The following is a 26,346-nucleotide window of genomic DNA, read 5'->3' on the forward strand; positions in this document are numbered from 1 at the left end:
GATTATCATAAGCCTCCAATATATGGGGACTATATTTTGTGGCGAAAGAATACATTCTTTATCTTTCTCTTCACTGTAAATTTAACCTGAAACGGACTATAGCTCTAGAATAGGGGTGACCAACTTCTCTGTGTTCGAGGGTCATCATAATGGTTAGATGCAGTGGAACAGGCTGCACTAAGTATAAACCTCTGGTATATAAGCTGCATGCACAGGGCAACAGAACTCCAGCATATAAGCCGCACCCATCATGATTGCTTGCTATAGTATTGAGCCACAAACATTTCGATAAGATTCATATTAACTAATTAACTAAACTCTTCATTTAATTAAATACTAATTACAAATAATTATTAATTCATTATTAACTGAACTCTTCATTTTTTTGGAAAAGAGTATTTATATGTGCTCTCATAGACAGTGAAATCAATGCAGAAGGAAACTGCGTAAATAGCTGCAGCATGGACTACAATTTCTTATCAGACCAGACTCGAATGTTCCTCCCTATGCCCAACTCCCACAATAGCTTTTTGAAATCAGTCATGGGATCTGTGTGTTTACATAGGTTTTGTACTTGTGTGTTGAAAACACAAATTGCTTTTGTGAAATTAGATATTTTTTTTCTGCATTAACTACAATTTTGTCACTCAAAACTAATATCAAAAATATAATATAGGGTGGGCAAAAAGTCTATAGAAACTTTAAAAATGAATAAAAAGTGGAAAAATAACTGAAATAAAAAACGGTTTGCAGGCTATCATTGCTAGGTCACTGGAATTTTTTTAAGACAGGGGGAAAAATAACTAAAACAACAGCCGATAGGTGGCACTGGTACAAGCGACTTTGGTGGAAATATGCAAATGAGACGATTATAAGAACTTACGTTCCTAATCCACAACCAGTTCACGGTTGTAAATCGTGTATGTGGACCTGCTGCACTCTGCCATTGCTGGATTTGTGACTCACCTGCAATGTGTTATCCCCTGTGGTGGTAGTGGTCATGTGGAACACATACTGCTGTAATAAATGATTTGGAGGCATTCTGTTTGTTATTTGCGTATCTTTTCTTTGACTTGTGTACATCAGTGCCACCTATTGGCTGTTCTTTTTTAGTTTGTTTCCTGTCTTAAATAAAATTCCTGTGACCTAGCGATGCTAACCCTGCAAACCGTTTTTTATTTAGGTTATTTTTCTAGTTTTTATGAATTTTTAAAGTTTATACGTACTTTTTGTCCACCCTGTAATTTTTTCACCTTGTTGCAGATCACACAAAATCACCTAGAGGGCCAGCTGTTTGCCACCCTTGCTCTTGACTGTTCTGGGGAGCCGCAGATCAACATTGACCAAAGTAAGGGATTTGCGGATGAAAGAAGTTTGAGAACTGGGCTATCATAATGCAGTCGATTTTAAATAACATGAGTACAGTTAAAACAAGATCATGGCTAACTGAAATGTTTTTACCATGGTGAAACTCTCATATGACGATGCTCAAGGGACCGGGGAAAAGCATTGTCACAAAATTCATTGTTATAGATGGTATATATGAACATATGAAGCATAGGATGATATGGGGGTGAGGTTGATGAAGGCAATGCTCCCTTCTCTAAAAAGGGGGCTCCCAGCTCTTCTCTGCTCAATATACACACTCTGTGATGCTTCTTTCTGTTTGAACAGCCTGTTCTCACTTATGAAGGGAACTGTAACAGGATCGGAAAATAATACCATTATACAGAGTGTTTAAAAACTCATGGTTAATATGTTAGGAGGTGATAGAACACAACTAGACAAGCACAAATCACCATACAACCTATGGTTGGAACTCAAATGGTTAACCTCTGCAGGGACGCCTCCTAGCACTACATTGATGGTGTGAAGCCTGCGCCAATATTGGTGGCTGCAATTTTGAGCAGTTGCTGTGATGTTCTTCCTTAAATTAATCAGTGTCCTTTTATTCTGTGTCTGTCTGTCTTGTTTCTCTTCATTTCATGACACAGCACATACCACCCTCTAACGCTCAACCACTTGAGTTCTAACCATGGGTTGTATGGTGATTTGTGCTTGTCTAGTGTGGTGTTCCATCATCCCTTAAAATATATTAGCCATGAGTTCTGAAACACAAGATTCCTCAAAAGACTGGTTATATTTTGGAGATGATGATTACAAGGAAGAAAATTCATCTCTGCCCCCACTGGGACTCGAACCCTGGTCTCTCTGTTGCCGGACGAGTGCTCTACCAACTAAGCTATGGAAACAGAATATTTCTCCCTTGGAGCATATATATGTTGAAAGGCTCTGTACATGGATGGCAGCAGCAATCAACTAATAGCTCGTTAATGACATAGGCCACCAGATGGCGACATGTATGTAGAAATGTCCTCTCTACTTGTTAATACAAGATTCCTCGAAAGACTGATTATATTTTATATTATATCCAAAATATAATCTTGTATTAACAAGTGAAAAGGACATTTCCACATACTTCTGAAACACCCTGTATAGGGCATCATTATGCAGGATTTTAACTTTATACATATATAGCCAACACAAAAACATGTACATGGATATCATGTATATGTTTTTGCATATGTTTTTTGTATAACATATTTTGCTTTTATATTGGGTTGCTGTATTTTGGTTATATTTGACATCCAAATTTTCATGGGCAACTTTTTTTAGCCACTTCTATTGTCTGCTGTGGCCTTTATATTTGTATCAAGATATATTATTAAAATAATTGTCAAAAAATGTTTCTTTAATATATGACATACCTTCTCGTAATCGCCATTTCATCTGAGTCACAAGATGCTCAAATCTACTTTTTGATGGATTGACTAATTTTAATTTGTATTCAACATTTCCTTCAGCAGCTTCAGGTGGCAATATTTCTGGCATTGGTGCAATAGTAGTTGAATGCCATGAAGTGGCTTCATCCTGTGTATCAGGATTGAAAAGACCCACAAAAGACTCCATTATGTTATGTGCATGCTAATGGTGAAACGTTATGCGTCTACTACCTGTGAAGATAGAAGTATATACATAGTGTAATTTTCTATGATTCATGGCTGAATAGATGTTATGCTCACTGTATATCAACACATGATTGAAAAAAATCTGCTCTTTATCTCAAATCTCTTCATCTTTTTATGATCAAAGAATTTGTTAATTTGAAAACCTTTTCAACAAATAGTAGAAACATGTATTTTGAAACAAATGATGATATCACAATATATATAATAGATCTAGCTTAATATGGCATCACCAGGACCATACAATACAAATGCAATTTCTTAACCCGTTTCCTCAAGACTTTAGATATGCTACTCACTTCATAAATCTAACATAGTCAAATCAGTCTGCACTAGTTCACTATTAACAAAACTGGTTTTTACATACCATAATCTGGGGCTACTTTGCACCAATGCTGAAAAAAAAAGGATTCAACATTACCTAGCGACTAATCTAATGAATATTTCCAAACAGTTTTGATTCTACCCGACAGGAGACATAGGTCAACTCATATATTTGAGTTACTGATGCATCCACCATTTTGGATATTGTTTGCTAAACATATTTGTGCTTTTCAATTTCAGCTGGAACTTTTATCAAGAAAAAGTTAAATCTTCAGTCACAAAATGATAAATGCTTCGGTAACTCAAATACATAAGTGCACCAATAATGTCTCCTGTTGGACAGACTCGAAACTGTTAAAAAATATTCATTAGAACAGCAGCTAGGTAATGTTGAATCCTTTTTTCAGCATTGGTGCAAAGATGAATGTATGTTTTGGGCTGCTGAGATTGGCAACTTATCACCAAATGCAAGGGTTGATTAGCAATTTTTCTCAAATAAACAATGTTTATGAATGAACAAAAGAAAAACTCTAAGAAAAACAAAAAATGATAAGCAACATGATTTTGCTTTTCTTTTGTCATGACAGCTCGCTTAGTTATGTCAGTATTTAAAAATGAACTGCATTTGACTTGTGAAATAGTTCAAAAAATATTATGATGAAAAATAAATTAAAGACCATCAAAAAATTGAAGATGAAAGAGTGAGAAAAAAATCTGCATGCAACAAGGTGCAGATTCAAACCTGAGCACTATAGTGTAATAGACTAGTAAGCTACAGACTGTACCATTGATGGACAGTATGAACAACTGCAGTAAAGTATATAAAATGTGAACATATATATCCAATAGTAGGTGCCAGTAGAGCCAACTGACAGTAGCAACCTATTTTTGATAATCATACGCATGTGCATTTCGACATGTTCTTCTTTCTTTCTTTCAAATCGAGCACAACTCAGGTCTATTGCCATGGACAATTTACTACCAAGTGAGTTATGCCAGAAGTGTAAGTGTGTGTGCCTAACAGTCTGAGTGCATATCTAGCATTGTGTCTGATTTTTCAGTGCTGCCATCTATATTTCAAAAGTGAAGTGAGTGAAGTGTAATAATTAAATATTTGTACCATTTGTAGGCCTGTTGCTCTCTGTGGCAAGACTTTTTAAAGGGAAGATAGACTCACATTCACATCTCTAAGTTGGAAGAATCACAGAAAACCAACTTCAGCTAATCACCACTGTGGCGATGGTGAGGTTCGAACCAGGGTCCACGTGATGCAAATCCATCATTATGATTACTCAACTACTACAGCAGCTTCTGCATGTTTTGCAGAGCCCCTTCTGCACAAAGTAGCCCCGGATTATGGTACCAATACTATACCAACCTTGGCTGCCTTTGGAAAAAAACGGGCAAAATCTGTAAATATCATATTTGAAACACCAATGCAACTAGTATTTAAACTTGATTGATTAGTGAAACTGGGTAAAATGATGTTTCACGTTTGGCACAAAGCAACCATTACTACAGTGGTGTTAGAAATGATAGGGTCAGGTGAAAAATGGCAATTAAAAAAATATAACACACACACAGTCAGAATTTTTTAATTTTTTTTTCAGAGATTACAAATACAATGGGAAATGATATCTTGAAAACACATTTGAAAATTTGTGATACCTTTTCAATAAAATTTTTTCTTTCTTTCTTATCATTATGTGCCTTCTGTATATATATAATTCAATTTCAGTTCGTTACAATGAATATTGAATGTTAAATCCAAATATATGTAATAACTCTATTCAACACCACGCAAATGGAAAAAATGGTTAGGGCGACTTCCCTTTACTCATGTCACTTACCTTATTTGCATATCATTTCCGGGAATCTCTTGAATAATTCAAGGTGGTTGTTTTCCCACGAAACTTGATTCATAAATATGGGACAAGGCAAGAAGCTAGTTCTTATAGAAGAAGGCAAGACCCTTGTCTTAAAAAAAAGTAAATTAATCTCTCAAGAAAGCAAATGGAATATTTAATATGTATAAGACACTAGTTAACATTTCCTGAAGAACAGAAAATTTCATTCTGGGTATAAAAGGATGGTTAGGTTGTTTTATTTAACAGATTGGCAGAGGAAAATAGTAAAAATTCAAAATGTGAACAAAAAACATTTCTTCAAAGAAAAATTTGTGAATGTTTTCAGCACTCTCTTGGACCAGAAATGCCGACAATAGAAGATTAAGATGACACATACCATGTGAAAGACTTCCCTGACCACATTTTATGAACGCACACAGTGATGAGACTGGAATTCATTCAAAAGTATTTAATTTCAAAGGGGATAAACATTGAAAATTTTAATACTCTTTAAATGAATTATAATTGGAGCAGACAACATTTTATTGTTCATTCTCCTGAAATTAAATACTTTTTAGCAAACTCCACTCTCATCACCATGTGTGCTTATAAAAGGTGATCAGAGAAGCCTTTTTTCTCTATCACATGGTATGCAGCATCCTAATATTCTATTGTGGGCATTTCTACTGGTCCAAGGGAGTACTAAAATGTTCACAATTTTCTCTGAAGAAACTTTTGTTCACATCTTGAATTATTGCTATTCTCCTCTGTCAATCTGTTAAAAAAACAGCCTAACTGTTCTTTTATACACAGAATAAAATTTGCTGTTCTTCAGGAAATTGTTAACTAGTATCTAAGACATATTAGTATTCCATTCAATTTTTTGAGAAATTAATTCACACTTTTTTAAAATGAGGATCTTACTTTCTTCTATAAGAAATAGCTCTTTTTGCCTCATCCCATATTTATGAATCAAGAAAACCATGAAAAAAAACCATGTCAAAATATTCAAGTGGCTTTCAGAAATAATGCCTAGCCAAACTGATGTGCAAATAAGGTTAGTGGCACGAGTAAAGGGGAGTGGCTTTATAATTTTTTTCTATTTGAATGGTAATGATGAGAGGGAAAAAAATTTACTGAAAAAGTATAGCAAATTTTCGAATGAGTTTTTAAGATATCACTTGTCATTGTGCTCGTTATTTCTGAAAAAATTTTGAAAAATTCTGACTGTGTTTTTTGTTAATCGCCATTTTTCGCTTGGCTCTATCATTTTTTCCACCACTGTATTAGTAGACTAGTCTGCTTGTAATGAAAAGGGACAATCATCATTTTACAGATAACTCTGTCCATTGTGATAAAGAACAATAGAAATTGATGGATTATGCTGCTTATAGATGTGAATAGCTTATATTGGGAATATTTTGATAAAATACAGGGATTTCTTAAACCAGATCCAAGGCAGTAGTTCTGGGATCTACTGTAACACATGGCAACTGAAATGATGTCATGGAGACTGAAATTGTATGATGCAACACAAGAATTGACTGTGAGGTTTCCGTCACCCTGTAGGATTGGTGAGAGGGAAAAAGAATACTCTTGAGTTGGAAGAGGAAAAACCTTCCTCATGATCTTTTAGCTGGTAGTTCATGTCAACAAAGAAGGAAGTTTTGAATCTTTCAGGTTAAGCTAGGGAAACATATATTTTTAAATAATCTTTTTTGTAACAACAGTCTTGCAGGCTACCAAACTTATATTTGGTATGGTAAGCTTTCTCAACAATAATTATGTCATAACTTTCATTCAATGTGGTTTCATTCTATTTTCCCATCACGAAAATACCCAACCAGAGGCATAAACATAAATAAAACATTGTAGGAAGAGAGGCTAGGGTTGGTGGATGTCCCATATATCCACATTCCATATTCCCCCATCCAAGAAGATTCACTGGCATTCACATGCTTTATATTGTTTATTCATGAATTATTGGGGAACTCAGCTCTCTGAAAACTTTCATTGGGGGGCCCCACGTATCCTGAGCCTCAAGGTTTGGTGCAAATAAGAAAGAAACTGCCTTATTCAGAAAAAAAGGAGACATATCGAGCACTTTTACAAAACAAGAGGACAGTTAACTTATATTCAAACTGAAAAGAAATGGTAAAGACTCGTAAAAAGGGATATATGGTCTGCTTGTTGAAATTCATAGAGTGGCACATGTATTAAAAATGTTTTGAAAATTGGCACAGCTTGAAAACAGTTGCTCACACCTGATATAGATGTTCATTGTTGGATTAAATTGAATATCATTTAAGAGTGACAGTTATGTTAAGGTAATCACTTGACCATACAAGACGCCGACCAGAATTCAAATGCTCATGACTTGTGACCAGCAATGGTGCTGATGAAAAAAAGATTTATCAGAGAGATAAACTATCAAAAAGTTGCTTATGAAGCAAATAACAAACAAAATAATGTTGAAAGTAGTGATGAACAGAACAATAAAAGCTAAACAACCATATACAGAAGAACATATAGATAATGAAATATAAAAATACAAAAACAAAAGCTTACCTCATTTTGTTAGATTCACCAATCCCCAATAAAATATGCTGAGCATAAGCATTGCAACCAAAGATGCCTTTCTTTTTACCCAACCAGCATGGAAAAGTTCTTGCAGCATTCGAAAAAGGGTCTTTTCTCTCATAGGAAAGATATGCTGACATGAAGATTTCTTCATGTCTAACGTTATTAATGCAACTTTCAGACATAAGCAGGGCAGGCTGCAGTGTATATTCTGAGCCAGATGTTATCTCCTCATTAATTTAAAATAATTCATTTACTTCAGGAGTAGTAGAATTACTTGCTTAAGAAGAGCTTCAAATTGTTCTGGCTTCGCCTCCTTTGCTTCCTCATTGGAAGGGATACAGTCATTTGCTTGAAGCGCCCAAGTGGCATGGGGGTAAAATGCTCGTCTACCACAGTGAAGGTTGCTGTCATGGTCCTGGGTTCGAACCCGAAAGAGGATATAGATAAGATATTTTCCCTAACGAACTTGAGGCGACCACCATTAGATACCACCTTCATTTCCAACCCATCTCATTAACAGCAGTAAATTGCAATATAGCAATATGGCCAGAGTTGGTGTTTGGTGAAGTAGTCATTTGTTTGTGAGGAGGTCACAAATTTTTTTGTGTGCCGTATTTCACTTTGGGACCACATTGAGAATCTTGAAGTCCCTCAATCTATACCAGTATATGCACCAAAGTTGGCTCATTTAATTGCTTATGAAATCTCAATAATACATCTTATGGAGTGCGGTCTCTACAGATTTCAGTAGAACCCTCCAATCCTCAGATCTCAACTCTAGGCTGTAATGATCGATCTACTTCAGCAAAGTCACAGCCTTTTGAATGGTGAGGCACTAACTGTTCAAAACTTGCCCATTACCACAGAGAGTATTTTTGATACATTCCATGGTTTCAGCAAAGTTGCAGTAGATCATCAGTGCTCCACCACTTAAGGTTGAGCCCTAAATCTCAGGTGATGACATCCCATGGGAAGCAGATCAATCTCATCCCAAGGATCTCTTTCTAAATGAGATCTACATTCTCATTAAGTTTTTGTGAAGGAAAAAAAATTCCTTCAAAATTGGATTTTAGTGCTTTGGGGAAATTCCCTAGCACATAATTCCATCTCCAGCCTCTTTGCAGTAGTCACTGCTTTTGCAGGAGGTGAGGCACCTGTTCTAGGCCATTTTGCTCCATTACCAGTCCGCAGAACTTCGTCAGCAGCTGTCAACAGCACGCTAAACTTTCTTTTTTAGAAGACGCAGTTGATTGCATCTAAGTGTTTTGGTGGGGACAGCCTATCCCACAGTCACTAGTTCAGAGAGTGCTGCTGGTTTGCACCTGCAAAGACAATTCTGACAACAGCAGTATTGCTGGTGCCCTTCCTTATTTGACCCAAATGTGGTGACCAGGTTTTGTCCGAGCATGTGCCAATCCTTTTTAATTTGGTTTATTTATTTCAGTTTCCAAAAGAGAAACTGAAGAACTGGGGAAATCTTATTTGGCACCTACATAACCTCCCTGTGCAGATGCAAGGCTCAGTTACAACAAGGTCTTGTCTGATTCCCCTTGAGGGGACCATTTGCGAAGCAATCTTACCCAGCTATCATGCATCCCTCTCAGCACAGTTTCTTACACTTTGGATAGGGTTTTTGGTTCTGTTCTTCATCAGGAGTTTCATTACAGACCTGCAGGACACAGATGATCCCACCGGTAGCTGAATAGAGATTACTGAGACACGCTCGCCTGCCCATCACTGCAAGGTGACAACACCTACAAGATTGGTGACAAACATGAAAGTATGGAACAATTCAAACACTCATGACCTCTGACCAGCAATAGCGCTGATCTAGAAGAGATTTAGCAGAGAGAGAGATAGATAAACTATCAAAAAATTTTCAACAAAGCAAATCGCTAACAAAATACCGCGACCACCATTAGATACCACCTTCATTTCCAACCCATCTCATTAACAGCAGTAAATTGCAATATAGCAATATGGCCAGAGTTGGTGTTTGGTGAAGTAGTCATTTGTTTGTGAGGAGGTCACAAATTTTTTTGTGTGCCGTATTTCACTTTGGGACCACATTGAGAATCTTGAAGTCCCTCAATCTATACCAGTATATGCACCAAAGTTGGCTCATTTAATTGCTTATGAAATCTCAATAATACATCTTATGGAGTGCGGTCTCTACAGATTTCAGTAGAACCCTCCAATCCTCAGATCTCAACTCTAGGCTGTAATGATCGATCTACTTCAGCAAAGTCACAGCCTTTTGAATGGTGAGGCACTAACTGTTCAAAACTTGCCCATTACCACAGAGAGTATTTTTGATACATTCCATGGTTTCAGCAAAGTTGCAGTAGATCATCAGTGCTCCACCACTTAAGGTTGAGCCCTAAATCTCAGGTGATGACATCCCATGGGAAGCAGATCAATCTCATCCCAAGGATCTCTTTCTAAATGAGATCTACATTCTCATTAAGTTTTTGTGAAGGAAAAAAAATTCCTTCAAAATTGGATTTTAGTGCTTTGGGGAAATTCCCTAGCACATAATTCCATCTCCAGCCTCTTTGCAGTAGTCACTGCTTTTGCAGGAGGTGAGGCACCTGTTCTAGGCCATTTTGCTCCATTACCAGTCCGCAGAACTTCGTCAGCAGCTGTCAACAGCACGCTAAACTTTCTTTTTTAGAAGACGCAGTTGATTGCATCTAAGTGTTTTGGTGGGGACAGCCTATCCCACAGTCACTAGTTCAGAGAGTGCTGCTGGTTTGCACCTGCAAAGACAATTCTGACAACAGCAGTATTGCTGGTGCCCTTCCTTATTTGACCCAAATGTGGTGACCAGGTTTTGTCCGAGCATGTGCCAATCCTTTTTAATTTGGTTTATTTATTTCAGTTTCCAAAAGAGAAACTGAAGAACTGGGGAAATCTTATTTGGCACCTACATAACCTCCCTGTGCAGATGCAAGGCTCAGTTACAACAAGGTCTTGTCTGATTCCCCTTGAGGGGACCATTTGCGAAGCAATCTTACCCAGCTATCATGCATCCCTCTCAGCACAGTTTCTTACACTTTGGATAGGGTTTTTGGTTCTGTTCTTCATCAGGAGTTTCATTACAGACCTGCAGGACACAGATGATCCCACCGGTAGCTGAATAGAGATTACTGAGACACGCTCGCCTGCCCATCACTGCAAGGTGACAACACCTACAAGATTGGTGACAAACATGAAAGTATGGAACAATTCAAACACTCATGACCTCTGACCAGCAATAGCGCTGATCTAGAAGAGATTTAGCAGAGAGAGAGATAGATAAACTATCAAAAAATTTTCAACAAAGCAAATCGCTAACAAAATACCGCGACCACCATTAGATACCACCTTCATTTCCAACCCATCTCATTAACAGCAGTAAATTGCAATATAGCAATATGGCCAGAGTTGGTGTTTGGTGAAGTAGTCATTTGTTTGTGAGAAGGTCACAAATTTTTTTGTGTACCCTATTTCACTTTGGGACCACATTGAGAATCTTGAAGTCCCTCAATCTATACCAGTATATGCACACAAAGTTGGCTCATTTAATTGCTTATGAAATCTCAAAGATACATCTTATGGAGTGCGGTCTCTACAGATTTCAGTAGAACCCTCAAATCCTCAGATCTCAACTCTAGGCTATAATGATTTATCTGCTTCAGCAAAGTCACAGTCTTTTGAATGGTGAGGCACTAACTGTTCAAAACTTGCCCATTACAACAGAGAGTATTTTTCATACATTCCATGGTTTCAGCAAAGTTGCAGTAGATCATCAGTGCTCCACCACTTAAGGTTGAGCCCTAAATCTCAGGTGATGACATCCCATGGGAAGCAGATCAATCTCATCCCAAGGATCTCTTTCTAAATGAGATCTACATTCTCATTAAGTTTTTGTGAAGGAAAAAAAATTCCTTCAAAATTGGATTTTAGTGCTTTGGGGAAATTCCCTAGCACATAATTCCATCTCCAGCCTCTTTGCAGTAGTCACTGCTTTTGCAGGAGGTGAGGCACCTGTTCTAGGCCATTTTGCTCCATTACCAGTCCGCAGAACTTCGTCAGCAGCTGTCAACAGCACGCTAAACTTTCTTTTTTAGAAGACGCAGTTGATTGCATCTAAGTGTTTTGGTGGGGACAGCCTATCCCACAGTCACTAGTTCAGAGAGTGCTGCTGGTTTGCACCTGCAAAGACAATTCTGACAACAGCAGTATTGCTGGTGCCCTTCCTTATTTGACCCAAATGTGGTGACCAGGTTTTGTCCGAGCATGTGCCAATCCTTTTTAATTTGGTTTATTTATTTCAGTTTCCAAAAGAGAAACTGAAGAACTGGGGAAATCTTATTTGGCACCTACATAACCTCCCTGTGCAGATGCAAGGCTCAGTTACAACAAGGTCTTGTCTGATTCCCCTTGAGGGGACCATTTGCGAAGCAATCTTACCCAGCTATCATGCATCCCTCTCAGCACAGTTTCTTACACTTTGGATAGGGTTTTTGGTTCTGTTCTTCATCAGGAGTTTCATTACTGACCTGCAGGACACAGATGATCCCACCGGTAGCTGAATAGAGATTACTGAGACACGCTCGCCCGCCCATCACGGCAAGGTGACAACACCTACAAGATTGGTGACAAACATGAAAGTATGGAACAATTCAAACACTCATAACCTCTGACCAGCAATAGCGCTGATCTAGAAGAGATTTAGCAGAGAGAGAGATAGATAAACTATCAAAAAATTTTCAACAAAGCAAATCGCTAACAAAATACCGCGACCACCATTAGATACCACCTTCATTTCCAACCCATCTCATTAACAGCAGTAAATTGCAATATAGCAATATGGCCAGAGTTGGTGTTTGGTGAAGTAGTCATTTGTTTGTGAGGAGGTCACAAATTTTTTTGTGTACCCTATTTCACTTTGGGACCACATTGAGAATCTTGAAGTCCCTCAATCTATACCAGTATATGCACCAAAGTTGGCTCATTTAATTGCTTATGAAATCTCAATAATACATCTTATGGAGTGCGGGCTCTACAGATTTCAGTAGAACCCTCCAATCCTCAGATCTCAACTCTAGGCTGTAATGATCGATCTACTTCAGCAAAGTCACAGCCTTTTGAATGGTGAGGCACTAACTGTTCAAAACTTGCCCATTACCACAGAGAGTATTTTTGATACATTCCATGGTTTCAGCAAAGTTGCAGTAGATCATCAGTGCTCCACCACTTAAGGTTGAGCCCTAAATCTCAGGTGATGACATCCCATGGGGAGCAGATCAATCTCATCCCAAGGATCTCTTCCAAATTAGATCTACATTCTCATTCAGTTTTTGTGAAGGAAAAAAATTCCTTCAAAATTTGATTTTAGTGCTTTGGGGAAATTCCCTAGCACAAAACTCCATCTCCAGCCTCTTTGCAGTACTCACTGCTTTTGCAGGAGGTGAGGCATCTGTTCTAGGCCATTTTGCTCCATTACCAGTCCGCACAACTTCGTCAGCAGCTGTCAACAGCCCGCTAAACTTTCTTTTTTAGAAGATGCAGTTGATTGCATCTAAGTGTTTTGGTGGGGACAGCCTATCCCACAGTCACTAGTTCAGAGAGTGCTGCTGGTTTGCACCTGCAAAGACAATTCTGACAACAGCAGTATTGCTGGTGCCCTTCCTTATTTGACCCAAATGTGGTGACCAGGTTTTGTCCGAGCATGTGCCAATCCTTTTTAATTTGGTTTATTTATTTCAGTTTCCAAAAGAGAAACTGAAGAACTGGGGAAATCTTATTTGGCACCTACATAACCTCCCTGTGCAGATGCAAGGCTCAGTTACAACAAGGTCTTGTCTGATTCCCCTTGAGGGGACCATTTGCGAAGCAATCTTACCCAGCTATCATGCATCCCTCTCAGCACAGTTTCTTACACTTTGGATAGGGTTTTTGGTTCTGTTCTTCATCAGGAGTTTCATTACTGACCTGCAGGACACAGATGATCCCACCGGTAGCTGAATAGAGATTACTGAGACACGCTCGCCCGCCCATCACGGCAAGGTGACAACACCTACAAGATTGGTGACAAACATGAAAGTATGGAACAATTCAAACACTCATAACCTCTGACCAGCAATAGCGCTGATCTAGAAGAGATTTAGCAGAGAGAGAGATAGATAAACTATCAAAAAATTTTCAACAAAGCAAATCGCTAACAAAATACCGCGACCACCATTAGATACCACCTTCATTTCCAACCCATCTCATTAACAGCAGTAAATTGCAATATAGCAATATGGCCAGAGTTGGTGTTTGGTGATGTAGTCATTTGTTTGTGAGGAGGTCACAAATTTTTTTGTGTACCCTATTTCACTTTGGGACCACATTGAGAATCTTGAAGTCCCTCAATCTGTACCAGTATATGCACCAAAGTTGGCTCATTTAATTGCTTATGAAATCTCAATAATACATCTTATGGAGTGCGGGCTCTACAGATTTCAGTAGAACCCTCCAATCCTCAGATCTCAACTCTAGGCTGTAATGATCGATCTACTTCAGCAAAGTCACAGCCTTTTGAATGGTGAGGCACTAACTGTTCAAAACTTGCCCATTACCACAGAGAGTATTTTTGATACATTCCATGGTTTCAGCAAAGTTGCAGTAGATCATCAGTGCTCCACCACTTAAGGTTGAGCCCTAAATCTCAGGTGATGACATCCCATGGGGAGCAGATCAATCTCATCCCAAGGATCTCTTCCAAATTAGATCTACATTCTCATTCAGTTTTTGTGAAGGAAAAAAATTCCTTCAAAATTTGATTTTAGTGGTTTGGGGAAATTCCCTAGCACAAAACTCCATCTCCAGCCTCTTTGCAGTACTCACTGCTTTTGCAGGAGGTGAGGCATCTGTTCTAGGCCATTTTGCTCCATTACCAGTCCGCACAACTTCGTCAGCAGCTGTCAACAGCCCGCTAAACTTTCTTTTTTAGAAGACGCAGTTGATTGCATCTAAGTGTTTTGGTGGGGACAGCCTATCCCACAGTCACTAGTTCAGAGAGTGCTGCTGGTTTGCACCTGCAAAGACAATTCTGACAACAGCAGTATTGCTGGTGCCCTTCCTTATTTGACCCAAATGTGGTGACCAGGTTTTGTCCGAGCATGTGCCAATCCTTTTTAATTTGGTTTATTTATTTCAGTTTCCAAAAGAGAAACTGAAGAACTGGGGAAATCTTATTTGGCACCTACATAACCTCCCTGTGCAGATGCAAGGCTCAGTTACAACAAGGTCTTGTCTGATTCCCCTTGAGGGGACCATTTGCGAAGCAATCTTACCCAGCTATCATGCATCCCTCTCAGCACAGTTTCTTACACTTTGGATAGGGTTTTTGGTTCTGTTCTTCATCAGGAGTTTCATTACTGACCTGCAGGACACAGATGATCCCACCGGTAGCTGAATAGAGATTACTGAGACACGCTCGCCCGCCCATCACTGCAAGGTGACAACACCTACAAGATTGGTGACAAACATGAAAGTATGGAACAATTCAAACACTCATGACCTCTGACCAGCAATAGCGCTGATCTAGAAGAGATTTAGCAGAGAGAGAGATACATAAACTATCAAAAAATTTTCAACAAAGCAAATCGCTAACAAAATACCGCGACCACCATTAGATACCACCTTCATTTCCAACCCATCTCATTAACAGCAGTAAATTGCAATATAGCAATATGGCCAGAGTTGGTGTTTGGTGAAGTAGTCATTTGTTTGTGAGGAGGTCACAAATTTTTTTGTGTACCCTATTTCACTTTGGGACCACATTGAGAATCTTGAAGTCCCTCAATCTATACCAGTATATGCACACAAAGTTGGCTCATTTAATTGCTTATGAAATCTCAAAGATACATCTTATGGAGTGCGGTCTCTACAGATTTCAGTAGAACCCTCAAATCCTCAGATCTCAACTCTAGGCTATAATGATTTATCTGCTTCAGCAAAGTCACAGCCTTTTGAATGGTGAGGCACTAACTGTTCAAAACTTGCCCATTACAACAGAGAGTATTTTTCATACATTCCATGGTTTCAGCAAAGTTGCAGTAGATCATCAGTGCTCCACCACTTAAGGTTGAGCCTTAAATCTCGGGTGATGACATCCCATGGGAAGCAGATCAATCTCATCCCAAGGATCTCTTTCTAAATGAGATCTACATTCTCATTCAGTTTTTGTGAAGGAAAAAAAATTCCTTCAAAATTGGATTTTAGTGCTTTGGGGAAATTCCCTAGCACATAACTCCATCTCCAGCCTCTTTGCAGTAGTCACTGCTTTTGCAGGAGGTGAGGCACCTGTTCTAGGCCATTTTGCTCCATTACCAGTCCGCAGAACTTCGTCAGCAGCTGTCAACAGCACGCTAAACTTTCTTTTTTAGAAGACGCAGTTGATTGCATCTAAGTGTTTTGATGGGGACAACCTATCCCACAGCCATTGGTTCAGAGAGTGCTGCTGGTTTGCACCTGCAAAGACTATTCTGACAACAGCAGTATTGCTGGTTCCCTTCCTTATTTGACCCAAATGTGGTGACCAGATTTTGTCCGAGGATGTGCCCAATCCTTTTTCCTTTGGTTTATTTATTTTAGTTTCCAAAGAGAAACTGAAGAACTGGGGAAATCTTATTTGGCACCTACATAACCGCCCTGTGCACATGCAAGGCTGAGTTACAACAAGGTTTTGTCTGATTCCCCTTGAGGGGACCATTTGCGAAGCAATCTTACCCAGCTATCATGCATCCCTCTCAACACAGTTTCTTACACTTTGGATAGGGTTTTTGGTTCGGTTCTTCATCAGGAGTTTCATTACTGACCTGCCTGACACAGATGATCCTACCTGTAGCTGAATAGAGATATTATTGAAACACGCTCGCCCGCCCATCACTGCGAGGTGACAACACCTACAAGATTGGTGACAAACATGAAAGTATGGAACAATTCAAACACTCATGACCTACGACCAGCAATAGCGCTGATCTAGAAGAGATTTAGCAGAGAGAGAGATAAACTATCAACAAATTTTCAACAAAGCAAATCGCTAACAAAATAATGTTCAAAGTAGTGATGAACAGAACAAGATTACAGCTACAGAATCATGAGCATATTCCAAAGCTCAGAATAATGCAACAATTTGGATCGTTTTGTTGTAAGCAGTGACTGCAGTCTTATAATCCTGCCACCTACCACTTTTTTAACTGTATTAAAAAGCCTTCTGCAGTTTTTCCGGATTGTGCTCAGCTCTTCTGAACACCTAAGCACTAATTTATGTGAATGGGCATTGGAAGTCTCACAATTTTTGTGGAAAGTTTGTGGAATGACATGGTGCAGTTGGTCAACAGAAAGTTCCAAATCAAGTACAGAGGGAAAACTTACCAAGCTAACCAGATGTCAGTGCTTGAAAATCCTCTTTGTAGACAACCCCATCACTTAACTTTGGATTCCTAATTGCTACTGTCCTAATTGGTCCTGTAACCGCAAACATGATCAGATGGTGGTCTGAGAGTACGATTTCACTTAAGACCTTCCAGTTTTCAATATCAAAAGATCCTTACCTCTCGTTTATTGGATTCATCACTTTCCGATAAAACATGGTGAGCATAAGCATCACAACCAAAGATGAGTTTATTTTTACTCATGCTGCAGGACTGAAAAAGTTCTAACAGAATTAAAAAAAATAGGTAATTTTTTTTCAAAGGAAAGATATGCTAACATGAAGATATCTTTTTGAAGTCCTTGCATTTCATAAACTGAGTTGATAGCAACAGTGTCTCTACTCAGATATTTTACAAGATTTGTCATGGTGAGCTTAGCGCTGGCAATAATGCAAGCTCTAAGTCTGTCACTGAGGACATCATAAAAGACATTTTTTCTCTTGAATCCTAGACCTAAAATGCTACCATTTCGAGCCCAGAGTTCCTGTATCAAGGCAATGTCAATCTCGCCTCTAGTCATCTTCATACCAAGTATGGCAGTCACAGAGCAATCATGATGAAGATTCACTAAAACAGCTTTGTTTTACAATCCGTAAAAAATTAGGCAATAATAATGAAACTAGATAGGTTAATTTTTCCCACTAATATTGCCACAAAAGGGTAGCTCAGGGACAACATTTTGCTTGTGGCCTGACAATCCTTATTAATCTCACCTCCAGACATAGGTGAGTCAGGCAGTAGTGTACATCCTGAGCCAGATGTTATCTCCAGCTCATCAATTTTGAATAATTAACTTACTTCAGAAGTAGTGGAATACCTTGTCTGAGAGGACGTTGCAGATTGTTATGGCTTTCCTCCTTTGCTTCCTCATTGGAAGAGCACAAGTCATTTGCTTGAGAGGAGGTTACAAAAATGTTTTTGTGTACCCTCTTTCACTTTGAGATTATTGAGAATCTTGACGATCCCTCAATCTATACTAGTATATGCACCAAAGTTGGCCCATTTAATTGCTTCTGCAGCCTCCCGTACAACCTCAAAGATCCATCTTATGGAGTGTGGGGCTCTACAGATTTCAGTAGAACCCCCCCCCCCCCAATCCTCAGATTTGAACTCCAGGCTGTAATGGTTGATCTGCTTCAGCAAAGTCACAGGCTTTGTAGTGTATGTATCATTTTGTCTTGAAAGCAAATTTCATAGGCTTTGGCATCTCCCTGTCACTCAATAATCTGAGTTCCTCACCATTCAAAACACGCCTATTATAACAGAGAGTGATTTTCACCCATTAAACTGTTTCAGCATAATAGCAGTAGATCATCAGTGTTTCACCAGTTAAGGTTGAGACCCGAATTTGAGATGATGACCTCCCACAGAAACCAGATCAATCTTCTCAAGGATCTCTTTCTGAATGAGGTCTACATTCTCCTTATACAGCTTTTGTGAAGGAAAAGATTCCCTCACAACTGCTATTTTGATGGTTTGGACCACTTGGGAAAATGTCCTACCATGGGACTTCATCTTCAGCTTCTTTGCAGTAGTCACTGCTTTTGCAGGAAGTGAGGTATGAGTTCTAGGCCATTTTGCTCCATTACCAGTCTTCACAACTTCATCAGTAGCTATCAACTGTACACTCAGCTTTTTTTTTAGAAGATGCAGTTGATTGCGTCTCGGTGTTTTGGTGGGGACAATCTGAACCCAATCATTGGTCCAGTCAGGGTTTAAGCTACGGTCACATTTTTCACAAAATTCAAAAGAAAATCTTAGAATGCGAAAGTAGTAGTCAGTTTCACAAAAATGCGCACAGGAGGTACAAAACGAGAAGACATCCAACGATAAATCATTAGCATTGTACCATTTTGCTAACGCTTTTCTCCCCATTTTCGCTTTTTTGTTAAAGGAATTTTTGATCTAGCTTAAACCCTGGGTCCAGTGTGCTGCTGTCTTGTGTCCTCCTTTATGTTACCCAAATGAGCCTATCAGAATTCATCCGAGCATGTACCCAATCCTTTTTTTTTTTGTTTATTTTATTAGTTTCATAAAAAAAAGTTTTCTCATTTCTAACTGATCACAAATTTGGTCTATTGTCGTGGGTAATTTAATTTTTAGTTGTGCTAGAAGTGTGCATGTGTATGCAACAGTTCGATCGTGGGTTGTAATAAATTTAGCACAATACAAATTTAATACAATAAAGTTGTGCACGAATGTTTTTTTAGTGCTGCCACCTATTCTCCAAACTAAAAATGAGGTGTGATAATTCAATATTTATATCATTGTAGGTCTATTGCTCTCTGAGGCAAGACTTTTTAACTGGGAGATCGGCTCCCTATTAGAGAAACGGAGAACTGGGGGGAATTTCTTAGTCGATACCTGCATAGCTTCTCTGTGCAAGTGCAAGGCTCAGTTAAAATGAGGTTTTGCATGGTTCCACGAAGGGACCATTTGGAACACCATCTTACCCAGCTGTCATTCATCCATCACTATGGTCCCTTACATTTTAGATGGGGTTTTGGTGTTGCTCTTCATCACATGCCTCACTATTGAGTTGTCTCACATGAGTGACCCTACTGGTAGCAAATGCTACCACTAGCATAGCTCAGTAGATCATTAACACAGGCTAGCTAGCCTGCTCACAATGACAAGGTGACACCTGCAAGACGGGTAACAAAGATAAAAGTATCTAAGTATGAAATAATTTAAGTGCTACAACCAGCATGAATTCATGATCTACAACCAGTAATGACTCTGGTCGAAAAGAGATTTAATGAAGATTTAATAAATCAAAAAGTTGCTATTAAAGCAAATGACATACAAAATAATGTTCAAAGTAGTGATGAACAGAACAAGAAAAACTATAAAACCATGAGCATATTTGAAAGCGAAGGATAATGCAACAATTTAATTTGGAAAACACTGCCTATAGCACTAATGTATATATATAAATACTGTTTTTAAACAGTAATAACAATTCAATAACAGCTAGTATCACAGTCGAGGCTCGTAATAACAACCCCCTTTTGTTCCACGGAAAACGGACAATATATCAAAACATTTTAAAAAAATTTATAAATTTTACCTTCTTCGGAAATTTATATATTGTATTGAGGGAATAGAAGAAAAAAAAGAAGATAATTTTGTGTTATAATGAATGCATTTATTATAATGTTGTAAACAAAATGGATTCACCTGTAGAAAAACAAAATTGAAATACATAATGCAATATGTATATTGTATTTAGGAAAATATTGCATATGGCAAAAACCTGCATTTATTTTTTACTACATGCAGTAAAGCAGTGTTCACCAATATGCATCTAGATGCACAATTCAAGCAAAAAAATTCAATTTTACTCCTCCAAATTTTGTTGAGGAATGAAAATACTCCTTCAAATGTATAGGAATTTTTTTTTTTAAATAGAGTTATTTCTCACTGATAAAAAAATACCCCTTAAACTTTTTGAGAGGAGTGAAACTACTCTTTGAAATTATATTTTCGGATAACACTGCACCAAAATAATCAAAAATTGTCTTTCGTTTCTTGGAACTCAAGGTTTTTTCAAGAACACAATTTTCTATTTCAATTAATGGTGATAAATTATTTTCTGTATTTCCGCACTCCTCTCTCTAAAAAAACACTAGAGAATGCTAACTTCCTAACTTTCAATTCAATATCTACAGATATAGCGATCCATTTATTTAAGACAGCCATGTCGAGTGAATAATTTTCAGCATGAAAACGTAAGTTTACTTGCCAGTATGTTTTCCCTTTGAGAAATTAAGCAAAGTTGTGCAATGAAATTTCGAATAAGTTGAAAAATCAACCACATGGGAAATTTGGTGAGTCACCACGCGAGAAAATAAAATAGAAAAGAAGAGGAAGAAACATGCACGCCATTGAGTCTACTTGCGTGAATGCAGTGCACTTTGCTATAGTTTGCCCTGTTTCCAGTGATGACGCAAGTTAACCCAGGGTTTTCTGTAGAAGTGACACTTTATATTTAAATCATCTATGTTTTGTACCTTTTGTTCTCAAAGCATCAAAGGTCAAGGTCAAACACACTAAACAACATATTTTGTCCATTTTTTGCAGGGAAAAGAAACTGGGCTAGTGCTGAGTTTGATTGTTGCAATAGATTGAATGATATTTACTGGTCGTTACATTGAATAAAAAAATAAAACAGTGGAAATGGTAAAATTTCTGAGACCAGTCTTACTGATCAGTATAACAAGTGTCGACTATATACCTAACATCATAACAAACATAAAAGTATCAAAGTATTGATAGAATTCAAAGGCTCATGACCTACAACCAGCAAAGGTGCTGATCAAAAAGAGATAAACTATCAAAAAATTTTCAATGAAGCAAATCGCAAATAATGTTAAGATAATGTTCAAAGTAGTGATGAAGAAAAAGAAAAGATACACAACCATGAGCATATCTGAAAGCATTGGATAATGCAACAATTTTATTTGAAAAGCATTGCCTATAGCACTAATGTATAAATATTGTTCTTAAATGAAGACTTTAATAATAGCTAGTATTAGGCTATATACCTACCATCATAACAAACATAAAAGTATCAAAATATGAAAGAATTCAAATGCTTATGACCTACAACGTGACCAGCAAAGGTGCTGATTGAAGAGAGATTTAGGAGAGAGAGGGAAACTATGAAAAAAAATTTCAATGAAGCAAATCACAAACAAAATAATGTTCAAAATAGTGATGAACAGAACAAGAGAAGATACACAACCATGAGCATATTTGAAAGCACTGGATAATGGAAAATTTAATTCAGAAAACATCGGCTATAACACTAATGTATGAATACAGTTCTTAAATGAAGACTAATAACAGCTAGTATTATATACAAGATTCATCGAAAGACTGATTATTTGTGGAGATGAAGATTACAAGGAAGAAAATTCATCACTGCCCACGGGGACTCGAACCCCAGTCTCTCGCTTGCCTAGCACTCGTCCAGCAAGCGAGAGACCGGGGTTCGAGTCCCCGTGGGGGCAGTGATGAATTTTCTTCCTTGTAATCTTCATCTCCACAAATAATCAGTCTTTCGATGAATCTTGTATTGACAAGTGGAGAGGACGTTTCTATATTCTATATAGTATTATATACTTTTACTGTCATAACAGACATAAATGTATCAAAGAGTACAGTGATCTCTCACTTATACGTGTCTCTCAATTATAAGACAATTTCTACACTCCAGGGCAAAGAGGAATAGCTATAGTATGATCCTTTTTGGAAATATGTTGATTTTTTTTCTTTGGTGAGAAGTCACTAAGAGTGAAACAAAGTCATGCTTTTAGATGTCTGTCTTGCCAAAGAAACAAAACAAAAGAAGCAAAAAAGGAAATAGTAGCCCATAAGCCAAAGGAATGACAATAATAGTTGGCAGGAAAAACAACTCCAAGGGAAGAAAATGGCTGACCAGGAAGAAAATCACCAACAGGCCAGAAAAGAAGTCACAAGAAAAAGGGATTATACTATAGCTGTTGTCATGGATGCATAAGCAAGAGATCACTGTATGAAAGAATTTAAACACTCATGACCTACAACCAGCAATGGTGCTGATCGAAAAGAGATTTAGCCAAGAGGAAGAGACAAACTATCAAGAAAGTTGCTACTGCAGCAAATCACAAGCGTTCAAAGTAGTGATGAACAGAACAAGAAAAGCTACAGAACCATGATCATATTCGAAAGCACTGGATAATGCAACAATTTAATTCAGGAAACATTGCCCATAACATGCATATAATATAACACACTATAAATAGACACTTGAATAAAGGCTTCTATGCCCTAATATTCAAAAAGTAACTAATGAAGCAAATTGCAAAGAAAATAATGTCTAAAGTTGCGATGAACACAGTTTCTTGGTAAAAGTGAAACAGATCATAACAATGTCTATCTGTCATGTCAACAAATACTTATCGCATAATCATTTAAATTTCCGACGAAATCAGTAATCAAATGTAACGAATAAGAAACTCACTGGTAAAATCTAATTGAAATATGCAATGGAGAAACAAAAAGAACAAAAAAGTATTTTGTTTACATTGGTTGAGTGGTGCCTGACAGAACTGGTTTCGGATTTCTGTGGTCAAAACATTATGCTTCACTTCACTTAGCTCTGACTGGCGGAAGTCTCAAACAAATACATGACGAAATTAGCAGGTAAATTACGCAAGCAGGTAAATTATCTAGCAGAGAGGGAGAGAGAATAAAAAGCTACTGAAATATATCTTTTTCAGACCATAAAAAGTTTTTTTCCATTACAATTTTTTCAAGAGATATTGAAATGATTGTTGTTGATGTTCACATTTATCACGCTGATTACGGCATTGATCTAGATATCTGATACCGATATGCGATTGATCAACGTAGGCATTTGTATTGTGATATTCTTGCGAAATCATGCATCTGCATCGAAAATTACCGTGCTTTTCCATGCATAATATATATTGAAACAAAACAAGGTATTAATGATCACTTTGATCTTAAAACGCGGGTATTTGAAGAGTGTGTGTATTTTGTTGACATTACGTTTCGTCACAATACGATCAGCGGCGTTGACAAGATGAAACCATTAGGGGTGCCTTGTGTTTTTGGATGGACATACAAGATAAGCAAACTCTAAAGAAGAAAGATCCCAGTGCGTGTGTAGCGTTGTGGTCTAGCGCACTCACCCGGATTGCGAGTAAAAGTTGGTTCGATTCCTTGCAGAGACACATAGACAGGGTCGGGCTTGGCCATTTAGCTGCCCGGTGCGAGAACAGTTTTGCGACCCTCTCTAATAATTTACTTATATGCATGCGGCTTTCCACGCGAAAGATATGATAAGGATTAGGCCCACAGATTCACTCATTTTTGCTCTATACATTCGACGAAAATCAATTTATGGGGCCTCCCCTAAGACTCGGAGTTCAGATCTGTCAAAGAACTTTTCCGAGGAAATTTCAGAGTGCAGGGGCCAATGTAACACTCAACCAGCCAGTCAGAATGCATGGGCATAAGCCCACTCAAGATAATAAGGAGCCTCATGTAAAAGAAACATGAAATACAAAATCAAAATAACGTCTAATTACGGGAGTTGTCCTTTATTGTCTTTTATGTGCCGTTTCCGGTAGTGAATCATGAGCTGAACGATAATTATTAACTAATTTATTACGGAACAATATTTACAACTCATTCCCGCTATGTTGTCATTTCCTTGAAGTGTTGCCACCTTCATACCACATAATACTGTATTTTCTGGTGTTGCCAGATACATAACAGTCCGCTAACGGGGAGTGTCCGTTGAGGGCATAGGCGGAGATTGACTTGGAAGTCTGGGGGGGGGCACGATGATGATGATGATGTAATTTCGTATATACATGTATACATTAGATCAGTCGACTCCACCTTTGACGCTGAGGGGGGGGGGCAATGTCCCCCCACGGCCCCCCCCGTATCTCCGCCCATGGTTGAGGGAGGTTCCACTGTAGGCTTATATGAAAAAATATTTTGAATAAGGGTGGCTGGCACTTCAAGTCTGATAGGAAGCCTTGCCCAGACAATCTCCTTTCCGAGGGTTCACGGTGCCAGCGTTATCTGAAAAAAAAAATTTGAGTGAGAAATAATTCTATTAAATTCACTTTTGAAATTTTGGAGGAGTATGTTTACTCCTTAATGAAATTTGGAGAAGAAATTGAATTTTGATGCGTATTGGCGAGCTGTTAAGACCATGCTCCTCCCCCACATAGGAAATATTGACAGGATTCAGGAGGCCTTTACTATTGGTCTTATATTTTTCCAATACTTAGAATTATAAATTTTCTTGAAAATCAATAGAAGGAATCATTAGTTTGGGGTACTGTCAAAAATTCAAGGCCCTACTAAAGGATAATGTGGAGCCACGGATTCACTATCCGCTTATGTATGTCTGTTAATATAATGACATATTTTTCATCAATAGATCGGCAGGACAAGATGACTTAAAGCGGTTCTAGTAGAATGGAATACAACGTAATCAATGTAATAAAATTCAATTTTAATTCCCTATGTGATCCTACTTAAGTCCGGTCCTGAATGTAAAGAATTACCCTTCCTAACCGCAGAAGTATTCATATTTTATCATTTCTCCTCGAATGGCGCCATATCTATGTTCCGAAAGTTGGAGTAGATGCTTGCATATGGTCTTTGTTTTGACGTGCAGTTAACGTTTTCATAGTGGACATAATGACCATTTTTATCTCGTCAATTTTGAGGCAAATTATGACTTACCAAAAACGTTTTTATCGAGGTCAGATGACAACTTGGGCAGTTATCTATGCTTTGAATGTGCTACTCCTCGCAGTTTTCGGTTGAGGTAAATTGAAAAGCAAATAAAATTCAGTTGTTTCAAAAAATAAAAAAGCGAAATTACTGTAATAGTTAGGATAATATTACGTCCCGTATTTCACGGGAAAATCCTGTTTTTTTTTTTGTTTTTCTTTCCATCCCAACTTTTTTACAAAAATGTCCCGGTTTTCCCTGTTTTTTACACAAAGCCTACTTCAATTATTATTCTTTATTGAAGTCAAAGATAAAATAATTTTCTCTCTCTCTCTCTCAACTCATTAATTATATTATGATAACTATACCTTAAATAAAAGGATATTGATCTCGCAATAGTTGACGATGTCCCGTATTTTCCCGTATTTCTCTTCGAGGAAAATATGGTCAGCTCAATAATAGTATATAAGCAAGAATATCAGGAACAAGTTCTTTTCCTACTGAGTCTCCGGGGGCAACAACCGATAGATGACGCTTTCATTTCCCGCCCGTTTCCACGGTCTGGAAATTTCCGTATGGTAATACATGACCGGATTTGGTGTGCAGTAAAGTAGAGTCCTTAAACTGTGCCCCACCAACCTTTGTCAGCGAGACAAAAGTTTTTAGAAGTTATTCTTTGTCACCTGAATGGGGCCACGTCAAAGCTCATCTCATTCACTGATGCATAGTTCACACAAATAGGGGTTCTCAAACTTTTTCCACCCTTAGCGCTCCTTACCCAAATCAACGCTTATTCGCGGCTCCCCGGAACAGGTCACATTAAGTTTG

The 26,346-nt window shown here is 38.0% G+C and overlaps 1 protein-coding gene across 5 annotated transcripts in view; it reads right to left on the minus strand.

Annotated features, from left to right (window-relative positions):
- LOC149080591 (GTP-binding protein 2) overlaps nucleotides 1-23,381 on the minus strand; it is a 65,147-nt gene extending 41,766 nt beyond the window's left edge. Inside the window, exons 1-2 of one of the 5 annotated variants that reach the window (XM_089239731.1) lie at nucleotides 23,321-23,381; nucleotides 2,769-3,014 (exon numbers count right to left, since the gene is read on the minus strand). In XM_089239731.1, coding sequence (XP_089095857.1) covers nucleotides 2,769-2,970 — 202 coding nt within the window. In that variant the 5' untranslated portion in view covers nucleotides 2,971-3,014; nucleotides 23,321-23,381. Of the gene's footprint in view, nucleotides 1-2,768; nucleotides 3,059-7,765; nucleotides 7,854-23,257 lie in introns of those variants that run through there. The other 4 variants (XM_089239729.1, XM_089239732.1, XM_089239734.1 and 1 more) reach the window with 4 other exon arrangements.
- Between the last annotated feature and the right edge of the window lie 2,965 nt (nucleotides 23,382-26,346).

This window comes from Pholcus phalangioides, unplaced genomic scaffold (assembly GCF_987345545.1).
Source record: "Pholcus phalangioides strain wild (caught in Gottingen) unplaced genomic scaffold, Ppha-v1.0 ptg000011l_1, whole genome shotgun sequence".
Lineage (NCBI taxonomy): Eukaryota > Metazoa > Arthropoda > Arachnida > Araneae > Pholcidae > Pholcus > Pholcus phalangioides.